The sequence below is a fragment of the Myotis nattereri genome, assembly GCF_964212035.1.
Source record: "Myotis nattereri genome assembly, chromosome: 7".
Lineage (NCBI taxonomy): Eukaryota > Metazoa > Chordata > Mammalia > Chiroptera > Vespertilionidae > Myotis > Myotis nattereri.
This window is the reverse complement of record NC_138082.1, coordinates 71,282,866-71,297,468: the sequence shown is the minus strand read 5'-3', so window position 1 is coordinate 71,297,468 and position 14,603 is coordinate 71,282,866. Positions and strand designations below refer to the sequence as shown.

Sequence of the window (14,603 nt, the reverse complement as noted above, 5' to 3'; positions counted from 1 at the left end):
GGATATGTCTGCCCATCTCTAGGATCAAGCTTTTCTCTCAAAAATCCATAGAATTGATCACTAATAACATGCACATTTTCCTTACTTTGAGTTTCAAGTCCACTCACTTAGACCCTCAGATCTTTGAGGGTGGTATAGTTTCTTCTTTGGAATCCATTAAACCTCACTTAGGAGCTGGGCACTTAAGGAATAGTTGTTTGATTAATTTCTTCTCTATAATCATCAAGCCTAATTTTTCTTAGAGGTTTTTTTTTGTCATTGTTGTTTGTTTTTGTTTAATTCCAGTTAAACAAGAAAGCTGATTTGAGATGTGATCAGCTTCCTTTCCCATTTAAGTTTAACTAAAATTTTCTCTACTCTTTCTATAGGCGACTTCAGAAAAGATAAGTCAATTCCATTGCTTCATATCATAAGGACTGAAAAACCCAAGAAACCATCAGTTCTCTTCTGATAACAAACCCACCAATTGTAAAAGTTTGGCTTTTATGTGGCTATTTAAACAATAACCCACTCCACATAGAAAATACCCAAATATAAGAGTGAAAGTAAAATTGCTTCCGAACAATTACATCTGTATTAAAGAAAAATGTCTAGGGGAAGACAAATTAACTAAGTAAATTGATATTTAAAACTAAATATTATTTAACATAATCAACCTAGACATTAAGTTTTTAAGTCTACTTAGAGTTCAAATGTTTTTCAAATGATATTTAGGTCATTATGGAATGAATGCAAATAGGCAGATTTGCCAAGTTTCTTTTAAACATGGTTTCAAGTATATGTAGATAGTTGATTATTTTTAAATGATGTTTTCTAATACAAAGGTGGAAAGTTTTGAACATAGATGACAATGTAAGTTTCAAAACAAGATATGAATAATTGCTGGTAAAAGAATAGAACTAACATCTTGAGATTATTTCATCATTTTTATATCTACTGTTTTTGATATTGATGTATAGAAATATCATTATTATACTTCAGTATTGCTGTAACAGCAGTTAGGCATTGCTTATACCTGTACAACAAATAATGAAACATATAAAATATATTTGACATTTAGAAAAATATTTTTATTGATTTCAGAGAGGAAGGGAGAGGGAGAGAGAGATGGAAACATCAATGATGATAGAAAATAATTGATTGGCTGCCTCCCGCACCCTCCGCACTGAGGATCAAGCCCACAACCCAGGCATATGCCCTGACCGGGAATCAAACCGTGACCTCCTGGTATAGGTTGATGCTCAACCACTGAGCCATACCAGCCGGGCCTTTACATTTTCTAAAGTTTGTCTTCAATTCTTCTAAGCCCTCTAATTTGTTGGACAAGAAACATCCATCCCTGGTGTTCCTATATGTCTTGTGTAAACTTTTATTCTGAATTTTTTTTTTTTTTTTAGGGATGCTTATATAACTATCAGCCTTGGAAGATGAAGACAGTACATCCTTCTAGAACAGAGAGCAGGTTTTTTGTCGATCTGGATAGTAAAGATGATGTCTCCCTTCAGGACTAAGGTTGGGCAGATGTTTCCGTCAGACTCTTAAGCTCTTTGGTGGTGCTACGGACTCACTGTGCGCTCAGCATCCCCCGGGGCCCGCCTGTGCATTGCCCTCATATGGTTTGGGGGTGGGATGAGACCATGAGAATCAAAGTGAATGTTAAATTTAAGCTGCCTGATGTGCCACGAATAATAAAATGCTTTGCTTCTGATTCAGAAATTGTCTCCTGTTAGAATTTATGACACACTGAGTGGCTGACATGTTAGCTTTTAACTAGAGTGAAATCTCAGACCCTTCAAAATTTTTGACATCATAATAAAGAATTTTTATTTTAAGATGTGTGGTTCTGATTTCCAGTCTCCTGGGACATTTCGCATCATTAGTTTATTGTAGCCCAACTCAAGTTTTCCAGAAATAACCAGAAATTATGTCACAGAAACACCATATTATTAGTGCTGACAATTAAGTTTGTTCAGATTCATAATTATAGAAGACACATTCTTTCTGAGCTAGCATTGTCCTTTATCAAGAAAATATGTAATGTGATAGGTGGTAATATGGGTAAAATGTCAGCTTAGAGATGCATGGTACAGATGATACACGACAGAGTTAACATAGAATTTATTAACCAATGTCATCCCCATATTCAATTTTTAAAAAGGTAAAAATAAAATATGAAGAAAAAAAGAAAGCATCCCCATACAGCTGTAGTATTACCTTATGAATATGAGACAAACTTGACAAAAGTAATTTTGTTCTTCACTTAGACTGAATAAAAGTTCCTGGGATATTAAAACGGGGGCTGGGGGGAGTGGAGAAAGCATAGTTTTTGTTTTTTGGGGTTTTTTTCTCAGCACTGACCTAACTGTGAGGAGTTGGGCAGCAATGGCCTCTGTCATGGTTGCCCAGTTGATGGCCAGACAATCTACCAATTTTTGTGAGAATCAGCAACATTATGGAGCAAGTATATTTGGCACCACATAAGAGAGCCAATGGCACCTATAAAAATGAGATTAATATTTTTACACCTTGTACAAACTTCTATAAAGAAGATATTAGGTAAATAATTTTTGCACATCTAATGCTTTCCCTGAGAGTCTTCAATGCAGGAAGGCCAGTGTCACACACCGAACAGAACAATGCCGGGCACAGAACCAGGCAAAGAGTAGATGTGTCAAAATACTTGTTTCATGACTTACCAGAATTAACAAAGGTTGATAATTCTACATTACAGCCATTATTATAGCAGAAAATTCTTTTTCTGGGGACTATTTCAATACTTCAGGAAAACAGTACCATTTCAATTGGCTTATCACCCAAGAATGTGGGTGAAGTTAGTTTTTCTTAAGGGGTAAAGATCAGTAAGTAGATAAAAGAAAGAGGGACTGGTAAAGTTCTTTCTGTGACCCAAAATTAAACATATAGGAAAAGCTCCACGTGTGCCATTTTGTTCTAATACTTATTATGACTGAACCTACATTGCACATGGGTGTTTGGGCACAGCCATATATTGTTTTCAGTATATTAACAACTGTTACAATGGCAAACTTTGTGGCAGAGTTGTGTTTTGTACTATGAATTTGAAAATTGACGCAGAACTTGTAATTCTACTGCAAGGGTTATATCTATTAAAAAATTTACAACATGATCTCATCAGTAAGAAAACTGACAAAGTAACAAATAATCTTCTAATTTAATCAAAATCAAAAATAAAATTACATGAATTTGACATGCCTTGCAAATAACTGCAGGCTGTCAGACATTCTTTCTTACCATACCTGCTATTACAGTATTAAGATCAGGCTTCAGTACATTACAAAGGGAAATATGTATTATAGTATTAACTTTCTTTGGTAAAAACTGGTAGAGTAATTGCTGGAGTTAATGTCTAGATCCTAATAAAGGAAGAAACCTACTAAAATTTATTTCATTTTATTTTATAATTGAATTATCTCAGATTTAGGCCTCAGCTAAGTAATTGGACTTAATACATACTAGTATATTCCTAACATTGGTTTAATAAGTGTGTGGCATCCATGAACAAATGCCTATGTTTCTAACTTTATTATGTTTCCTTTCAACCCACTGTGTTAATGTGTTCTAAACTAATTCTTGTCTCCTCTCTCAGTTGATGCTTTGCTGTTTACTGTTATTGAAACTACAATAACTTAGTTTAAAGCATTAGTCCCAGTACATAAAATTTTGTAAAAAATCCTATTGTACCTATAAGTCTCACATTAGAACATGTTTGTTTGTTTAATTAAGTTTTTGTTTTTGTGTTTGAGGAGTACAGAGTTTCTACCTATCCCTTCATTCGAGCAGGAAGAGAGAAGAACCTGAAAGCAAACTTCAAGTTGTGCTTTATTGGAAAACTTTATATAAGGCATATAATACAGGAAAGCAGGATGAAACATGCTACTATAGGTTTTGAATTTTCTCCTTTAGGTCATAGGGGGATGACCTTTTATTAGATAGGGTAGTCTTCCGAGCAGCCAAACTAAGTGGCACATAATCTTTTGTGAGTTCCTATGCAGAGAAGGCCATAAATATTCATCTAGATAGGGCTTCTAAACTTTTTATTGCCTTAAACTTTTTACTGCACATTAGATGCATATATCTTAGAACATAAGGCCTGTCACAGCTGAACAGATAAATGGCGCAGCCATTGTGGAGCTCTGTTTTTGACGGAGAAATCTATCTGGTGTTCCAGAAGGTGAAAAAGGTCACAGAGTACCACTGACACATAATCGTGCAATGCTATCCTTGGATGATCAATATTTTTGCAAAGCTTAAGTTGCTCTCCTAGGAGTAAGATACATTGGAAATTTTTCTTTTCTTTCAGGCCACTAAAAAGGCATTTAAAAATTTAGTTTCATTACACTAGACAAAATTATCCTGCTATTTTAATAAATAGTAACAATCATTTTGAGAGAGCTTAATTTACTTTTTTGAAATTATCCATGTGCTCATTTACTAACTTTGCATATTGTGATTTTCCCCACAAAGGCATCAAGATCTATAATAATAAAAGCATAATATGCTAATTAGACCACACGTCCTTCTGGACAACCTTCTGGTTGAAGCCAGGGCTGCTAGGGAAACCCAGGTCCTGGGGCCTGCAGATGGCCAGAGGGAAACCCGGATGACAGCAGCCGGGGGAAGGAAGGCCTACTCTTGCACGAATTTTGTGCATGGGCCTCTAGTAAATAAATAAATAAATAAATAAATAAATAAATAAATAAATAAATAAACAAATAAACAAATAAACAAACAAACAAACTCACTTGGTAATTGATCAACTGGATTTACATATGTTAGTCCAGGAAGTAAGTTCCAAGTTACTATGATACACCTGGCCTCAATTCTAGTTGTGAGAGAATTTGACCATGGCACACAAAATTCACTTGGACAAAGAATGCAGCGTACTCATTCTTGATGCCTTCCAGGCATGGCATTAGAATTCATCCTTAATCAACCATGTAGCAAGCCAATATTTTCCTGCTGGGTGAATGCCTCTTCTGGCATAGCCTTATGTTTCAAGTTCAATGAGAAATAACCAATGGTGTTTAATTCCAGGTTGACCATCTGCCAATGGGTTTGGTTTTTGTTCATTTGATGTCAGTTTAATGAGAATGACTGAAACCAAGATGATTATATCTCAATGGTTGCAACATGCATTTTTGTTTTGCTTGTTAGTTCAGATTATAGAGTTGATCCAGTTGAAGCCAGTTCACAATACTATAAACTAGCCTGCACTAAATCAGAAACCCAGAAGAATCAACATTAATGAGAGGTTAGTGATACACTGAGATGTTTTGCACTATATTCTGCAGCTCTATTTGCAGTCCTTTTGCGTTTAATTTCCTCATCTACAAACTAAGACTAACATGTATTTTAAAAACCTTTACCATCATATGACTAGAAGCTGGCATAGAAACTTTGAATTCTTTTCAAGAAAGTATTTGCTATATTGTTTCTCTTGATTTTTCCCTTTATGTTTGAAAAAAACTAAAAAAGTTACATGCCACATTAAAGATAGAATTTAATTTTTAACATCAAAATGCAATAATTTCTTAAATAATAACTGACCTTTATTATTGTTGTGTTTTTTTTTTAATATATTTTATTGATTTTTTACAGAGAGGGAGAGAGATAGAGAGTTAGAAACATCGATGAGAGAGAAACATTGACCAGCTGCTTCCTGCACACTCCCCACTGGGGATGTGCCTGCAACCAAGGTACATGCCCTTGACCAGAATCGAACCTGGGACCCTTGAGTCCGCAGGCTGACACTCTAACTGCTGAGCCAAACCGGTCAGGGCAATTGTTGTTGTTTTTTTTACTTAACATTGTTTAGTGTAATAAATCAAGATGAAATAATTTTCTTTCTCATTCCCTTTGATTGTTTTGGGGTTATATATACAGAAATAATCAGTTATCAACATATCCTATATAATAAAAGCCTAATATGCAAATCAACCAAACAGAGGAATGACCAGTCACTATGATGCACACTTACCACCAGGGGGCAGATGCTCAATGCAGGAACTGCTCCCTGGTGGTCAGTGCGCTCTCAAAGGGGGAGCACCACTCAGCCAGAAGCTGGGCTCATGGCTGACGAGTGCAGTGGTGGTGGTGGGAACCTCTCCAGCTCAGTGTCAGGCAGACGTCCCTCTTGCAATCCAGGACCGCTGGCTCCTAATCGCTCACCTGCCTCTCTGCCTGATGGCCCCTAACCACTCTACATGCCTTCTTTATCGCCCCTAACTGGTCCCCTGCTGGTCTGGTTGCCTCCTAACTGACCCCTGCCGGCCTGGTCGCTCCCTAACTGCTCCCCTGCTGGCCTGATCACCCCTAACCACCTCTGCCTCCGCCCCCACCACCATGGCTTTGTCCGGAAGGAATCAGACATCCAGATGTCTGGTAGACCTGGTCTAATTAGCATATTACCCTTTTATTAGTATAGATTTCTCCCTTTCTTCCTTTCTCTCTCCATCCAACTGGTTCTATTTCTTTGGAGAATCACGAGTAACACATAGTTCAAGATTATCATTCCAGAAACATTTATATTGTACTCAACATATGCAGAGCATGGTTGCCATTGCTGTTCTTAGGGGGCATGATATGTGTAGAGAGAACAAATTTCAAAAGTGTCACATAGAATTTACAAGATGAGTAAACTGAGGAAGGTTAGAAAAAGTTAATAAAGTGACTTTAATCCGGGTCAATCAATTCAGTTAATTCACTACTTTGATAAAATCAAGAAATTCCCTAGAAATCTCTTTTTTTTTACCTCCTTCCTTGCCTTCACCACCAAATCTAGATAACTGAGTTTATTAAGCTATTGAGGATAACTTGAGGCATATGGTGTGAATCACATATCTATGTAACCAACAATTATACATTTTTAGTGAAACTACTGATGTTGAGTTTCCCTAATATTTTCATAAAATGTTTTCTTCTGTGGCATATACTCACCGCTATTCTTTTACTAAACTATATGCAGCAGTGACAGGATACTCTGCAAAATTTCATGATTTTCATTATTCATCTGTACATTAGAAATTAGCAATTCATAGTCTAAAAGGAATTATACCTAAACACGTATCTGAATTTCCCTTTCCAAGTTTGATTTTTAATTCCTGTGGTTTCATCTGCTTCTGGTCTTCCAAAAGACATGTATAAACAATGGGTGTAATAAGAAAAGAAACTCACATGTGCAAGTTGTTCCATTTTCATCTAAAAGCTGATTATCAGCACAAGCACATACTCGGCCTCCTGGGATGGCCAAGCACAGTGTACTGCAGCCCCCGTTATTCACTCGGCACATATTGTCTCCTGCAAGAGGAATGAAGGACATGTGTCAGAGCACGCTGCCTCCATCCAAAGTTAGCCGGTTATTTCTAGACGTAGGGAGACTTCAATATGTACACACATGCACACACACCCACACACCCCACACATTACATGTGCATTAATATATAATTAATTAATTGATGAATGCAGCCAGGATTTCTGCTGAATCCTTAATGAAATCAAGATATGTTTCAACATATATGTTGTGCTGATGCGAGGAATTTTCGTGTTGGTTGTAGGACAATGATCTGTGTGTAGTTGGGTACCGGAAGAGAGAGCGGGGAGGAGAGAAGACAGAATGGCATCTGTCCAGGATCGTTCCCCAGATTAGGAAGTCTGAGTTTTTTGGAAAGTAGACCACCAGCACTTGGAATGTGGCTTTGGATCCCAAGTGAACAGAAAGAAAGTGAGCTTGCGGGAAGCGGTGGGGTATTGCTCCCCTTGTGCAAGGAGTGCATTGGCATGTCAGTGCATTGAGGATACTTGTGAAGCCTTAAGAATGAGCAGCCTTGCTGGTACCAGGACACTGTGCAACACACAAGGGTAACGTGTTGTCCCAGTGGACCTGAACGGCACAGGCACTGATGAGGCGTGCACAGACATCAATAAACAGGCACAGGGGGAAAGTCGTATGTCCATACTCATAAACATATGGGAGACACCCTGGGAGATTCAGATACAACTGAGGTAAAATTTTTGAAGAGGCTTGGAGGTTCTGTTTTATAAAGATGTAGGTGAAAATAAATAAAATTTAGGTAATCATCATTTTGATGTTATTATTCCTACAAGTTAGAAAGGCCAGGAAGAAAGTACATTTTCTTATCATACATGTGTAAAATAGTTAGGAAGAACTCTGCAATGCAATCCAGCTGGCAGTGTAAATGTCAGGGTCTTTTACATGGGGGCATTTTCCCAAGTATCAATAAAGAACATTTTGAAAATATTAGTCTATCTTATTCAAACATTAAAAATAAAGAGCCTTTAATTACCCAGAGACATACAATAAAATGAAATAATAATTAAAACTGCATTGGCAGTTAAAGTGTAAGTGCCAACACTGTGACTGAAGTGACAGACTAGGTCAGGAGTGGGTAACCTTTTTGTGAGTGCATGCCAAAATCAGCAAAATCTCTGACTCAAAATTCTTCTGCATGCCAACCCTAATTTTTTGAGAACATGTTATGCCTACTTGATATCTCTTAAGGTGTACGTATGTGAGGAACCTTGAAGGAACAATAAAATTCATTTGAGCGACAAAAACACAGTATATGATGATGAAAAATACATTTATTTTTAATGTATACATGTACACTGATAGTCTGACAGAAAACTTTATGACTCCATTTGATATTATCAGTGGGACTTTTGCTGCTGCATCACTGATGACAGAGATTTTACATCAGGTTTATATTTCGTGACCTTCAGAGATATGCACGAGCTACTACTTTCATCCGTCAGGTTACTCCTATTATAAGACTTAACAAAATTCATCACTGAGGAGAACAAAGATTCACAAGCGTATGTGGATGAAACCAAAACACTGGTCGGATCTAGGAAGGCAGGGAGAGTTAAGGCAGAGGCATAGAAATTAATTGTTCTTCCCCTCTCTTGTCAATCCATGTCTATGGTCTTTAAGATAACTTGTTATGTAAAATTATTTATTTATCTAAGATGCACCTACACTGAATTTATCTGAAAAATAAAGAAGTCGATATTAAGAAAAAAATTGTAAATGGAAGATTATAAGAGAGGGTTTCGCGTGCCAGCAAAAGTTACTGGCGTGCCATGTTTGGCACGCGTGCCAGGGGTTGCCCACCCCTGGACTAGGTTATTGCACTGTGGGCCTCAGGGGTTGGAAATGCTATGTAGAAATTGTTGATAAATGAGTTTAAAGAATACTTGAAATGTTGCCCTATGCAATAAATATTTAACTCATCTCCATAGATTATCATCATGTGCCCGAATATCAACAGTATATAAATATTTCTTTTCATTATTCTGAGAAATAAATTAAATTTGCTATGTTTATAAAAAATGAAAGATACACTTTGAAGCTAAGGAAGCTAATATTTAAAGCTATAGAACAATTTCTAAACTAGGAAGATAATTAAGCTTAGTTCAGACTTTTTCCAACAGCAGATGCGAAAAAATTTCTAGGCAGCTTCCAAATATAGCTGTATTTATTCCATGACCATGGAATAAAAATTTAATATTTCATATTATTCTTAGGTGTTCTCTCTATGTTACATACCATATGTAGAGGACTCAACTGTAAGTTCAATATTTATTAAAATTCAAAGTCTGTAAAATTAGAATTACTTCAAAATAATTTAAAAACTATGAAAAATTAAAACTGTAAGAAAGAAGAAGGTACTGAAAGCAATATTTTAGACCATATTGTCATACTGAATATATACCTAAATATCAAATTCTTTTTTTAAAAAATATATTTTATTGATTTTTTACAGAGAGGAAGAGAGAGAGATAGTTAGAAACATCGATGAGAGAGAAACATTGATCAGCCGCCTCCTACACATCCCCCACTGGGGATGTGCCCGCAACCCAGGTACATGCCTTTGACCAGAATCGAACCTGGGACCTTTCAGTCCACAGGCCGACGCTCTATGCACTGAGCCAAACCGGTTTCGGCAATATCAAATTCTTTAATTTAACAGCAGGACTCATACTTATTAGTCTTATTGAATGTACAATTTAAGTAATTAGAAATGAATTATCATTATTTCCACTTTTAAATACATTTCCTTTTGTAAATCCTATGTGTTAAAAGAGAAGAATTGATACCCCTCCTGTCATAAATAAAAATCTAAAATCTAAATTAATTTAAATAAATTTATACCTCTTATTAAAATTTCTTAGATTTTAAAAATATTAATGGTATCCTAATATATTTTTAATTTATTACTTGACCATATTCCAAATAGAGCTCATATGATAGTTTTAATTAAATTTCTAGTAGGTTGAAAAACTTTTTATGTAAAGATATTATCTTGAAAACACCACTGACTACAAATAGCATTAAAAATTTTAGACATAAATATTAATGAAAGAGTTTATAAACATATTGATAGCTATCTTTATTGAAAATCCATTATGCATCAATTCTAGTGCTAGTTACCTTAAATATACATTGAATTCAATTTTTATAATACACTTATAAGTAGATTTTCTCTCATTTTCAGGTGGGAATATAGGGTTCAATGACTTTTCCAATGTCTACAAATAAGAAAAATACTTCTTATTTAAAAATAAGAATTTAGAATAATGTTTATTATTTACTAGTAGCCCTGTGCATGAATCCGTGCACCAGTAGCTCTCTATGGGGCCTGGCTGCTCTGCACCCACTGCTCAGAGGCCCATCTGAGGCCAGCAATGGGCGACGAGGCAAGCGTTCCAACCCACCCCCGAGTCACTCTGTGCCCGCTGTCCAGAGGTCCTCCGTGGCCAGGGTGGAATGCTTGCCTCATCACCGCGGTGATGAAGCAAGCATTCTGCCAGGCTAATTCTAACTTATTTACGTATGACAAAGTTCAGAAAAATAACATACTAAATAAAACAAAATAAAATCCTAAATGAAGTTTCTTTTAAAGCAGATACTTTAAAAAATCAAATCTATAAGGAAAAAACAAATGAGGGATAACTTTCAAAATTAAGTTCAAGATAGTGGTCTGTCTGAGCCAAAAAAAGTATTTTTTCCTCAATCTTAAAACTTGTAGATTTTTTCTGTCTCTTACAGTGTCTGGCATAGACTGAGTGTTTGATAAACATTAGTAACATTGATGAATGAAGACATGAATGAATGAATGAAACTTTTAGTAAGCAATACGAATGACAGAAACAGTCATTTGGGGGTGTAGACATAAGGTGCATGTATGTGGATAGATATGTCTGTTTCATTAAGATAAAAGGGATAGCCTTACTTGTATGTAAGTATACATACATACTTTGGCTACATACTTATTATATCAATGTAAATTATTTAAAGGCATATTATCTATAATAAAAGCATAATATGCTAATTAGACCAGACAGCCGGATGAGCTTCTAGCCGTCCTTTCAAACAAAGGTAGGGCTGTGAGGACCGAGCCCCTTACATGAATTTCATGCATTGAGCCTCCAGTAACTTTTATAAAGAGTAATAAGGATACATGATATATTAAAACATTTCCTAAGCCTATATTAATATGTGGATTTTTTTAGGCTATAGTAATTTGACTTTCATTAATAAAGTATCTTTCACTTGAAGCAATTGGTGTAATATATAAACCATTAGTGCAAAGGAATCCCATTGTTTCATTCTTCCCTTTATCTGAATTTTTTTCAAAATAATGGAAGAAAAAACTCCCTTTTCTATGTGTCTGCTAAACTCCTGAATTCTCAGTTTCATCATATGTGTAGTTAGAAGTCTCTGAACCTAATATGAAACATAAATCTATGGGAATTTTCCTCTTCACTTGATAGAGAGATAGTCAGAATTGCAGTTTAGAAGAGAAAATAAAAGTTGTATAAAGACTAGATAAATTATGTGTTTCATCTAGGATAATTTCAGAAGAATCAGCTTTGAATGATGTCAATCTGAGAAAGGATAAAATGTGCCATACTTTTCTCTATTTTATAAATATATGTTCATTAAAGATCATTGTCATTTGACTTCTTTGAAGCTGTGTGTATGTGTTTGTGTGTGTGTGTGTGTGTGTGTGTGTGTGTGTGTGTGTGTGTGAACTTTATTAAGAGCCTCTTTAGTGTGGTTATATATCAATGTTCCTGAAATAAGCTGGTATGTTACCCAAAAATCTGATGAGTTTTTCCTGATCTGGAGAGAGAAAATTAGCTTACTAATTTTCTGACACTAAGTCTAAAAGAGTTTAGATATTACATTGATAGTACTCATAATTTTTTATAGTATTCCTGTGGGGGTGGGGAGTGTGTATATGTATGATATTACCTATCATCTATGTATTTATATGTGCATATATATAATCATAGACATATATATATATATTGCATATACATAAATGTAGTCTATACGTATTACATATATAAAGTATGCCATATACCTTAGTCCTTCATAGAAAAAGAAAGGAAGAGAAAGAGAGTAGAAGGCTATCTAAGACTAGGTTATTTCACTCCATGAAGAATAGTGATATGTACTACTTAAGGATTTGGTTTTTTATTCAGCTTCTTTATCCTTAAAAACAAACAAACAAACAAACAAAAAACCCAACAGTTTAATAAGACAATATATATCTTAACTTTATGTGGCACTAATTATGTGTTTCTAAATATTTATTAATATCTGATGTTCAAAAGATGCAAAGAGAAACACTGCTGAAATTATAACATGGGTAAGATAATATGTCTGTATTTAAACATCTGATTGCATTTTGCTTTATAATCTAGCTATTTTGATCAATGTAGTTAAATAAACTAAAAATTTAGATACTAGGTAGGTTATCCAACTTCAATGTCTATTCACTGAGTAAAATAGGTGTTGATCAGGTATCCTTTCTCCATTGCATTGTCTGCTCAAAAGATTCAAGTAAGTATTTTGCCACACAAAGACTTGGGTACAAAACAAACTAATTGATTATTTCACCTAAACTAATAAAAAACAATCAATTTGGCCAAATGCATTCTATCAGTAAGACAGAGCATAATGGTTTCTAAAATAAAGACTGCATAAATAATTTAGTAATCAAGAATACACTTTCGTTTTAATGTCCCTTTGATTACCAATCTTTTAAAAGTCCTTTTTAAAAATACACTGTCCATCCTAGAAACAGCACTAAACAATTATATGTCAATGACACTGTCTGGAACACCAAATATATTCCTCATAAATATAGAAATATAATCTTCATATGACATGTGTTTTTGTATATCATTGTGACACATTATTCATTTAAGTATTTATTTCAAATGCTTACATGCAAGGAAACTTCCAAATATATGCCTCCAGATTGAGAAATGAAAGGGGCAAATTAATTAATGTAAAACACAAGTACTGTCCTAAATTACTCTCATATAATATATATCTATTCCTTATAAAATATTTTTGAAGAAAGCATATCTTATCTTTGTTAAATCTTTATGATGTGTCCCAAGTTTACGAAGGAAAAAGTGTTAGGATCTGGGTTTAAGTCCAAATCCATTTTATAGTTAGCTGAGATATTTGTCATCCATATGTTGCATTTAATTTCAGAAGAGAATGAAAAAAGAAAATGTGATTATATACTGATTGGTGTAATAAAATCCAGAAAATTAATCAATGTGGAATTAAAGGGAACAGCAACCCTGAAAACAAAACACCACAGGAGATGAGAAGGGTTATTCTTGTTCATATTCTTGGCTCCAATTTAGTGTAGACAAACAACAATGGTGGCGGGGGTAGGGACAGGGAGGATGTGAATGTAACAAAAAATATTACCATTTGATTTACGCAGGTGAAGCGTAATAATCTCTATTTTTCAAAATGAATGTTTAAAGTCCTCTGCTGTTTTAAAATGAGTCCTTCTTCTATGTAGTCAACTCTGTTAATTTTTAGACAGTTCCTTATTCTGTAAATTAACGTTACTTTTTAGCTTGGGTGAATAACAGGGAAGATAAAGTTAGTTGGCTGACCTTGCTTGCTAGCCATCTGATGTAAGGGGCTGATACTACTCCCATACTCTGTGTTCAAGGTTACAAGCTGCCTGCAAAAATTACTTACACAGAGCTCTTGGTAAAGTCTGAAGGAGGTCCAGAAAAACCCTTATTTGGGAAACAAAAGGGCTAGAAAGATATATAGAGGGGAAACTTCCATCATATTTTGTTCAGAATTTGACAGAGATATTCTGCTCTGAGCCCACTAGCATAATAAAGATTCCTAATTAATTGGCTCATTAGACATCCTATGTTCTGCTCGCTGATTTACAATATAACACAGGCAATTGTTCTATTCTTTATTTCGTGTCCACAACTATAGTTTATACCATCTCAAAAATTTCATTTTTTTATTTTTAAAGATATTTTTTTATCTTTTATTAGCTATTAAAGCTTTATATACTTCTCACTCTATGTACTTCCATTATTTCATGAAATTGCATTTTTATTCCAATGAAACAATTTTGATACAGTAGAAAAAAATTTTCTTAGTTGAGATAGTTTTCTTTTAATGTCCTCCTTTTAGCAGAAATATCTTCAAAATACTCTTGTTGCTAGATAACTTCCTACTGACAACATGTGCAATGAAA

The 14,603-nt window shown here is 34.8% G+C and overlaps 1 protein-coding gene across 2 annotated transcripts in view; it reads right to left on the bottom strand.

Moving 5' to 3' along the window:
- LRP1B (LDL receptor related protein 1B) overlaps nucleotides 1-14,603 on the bottom strand; it is a 1,698,272-nt gene that overhangs the window by 692,449 nt on the left and 991,220 nt on the right. For both annotated transcript variants that reach the window (XM_081095916.1, XM_081095917.1), the window contains exon 15: nucleotides 7,213-7,335. In XM_081095916.1, coding sequence (XP_080952042.1) covers nucleotides 7,213-7,335 — 123 coding nt within the window. The remainder of the gene's footprint in view (nucleotides 1-7,212; nucleotides 7,336-14,603) is intronic.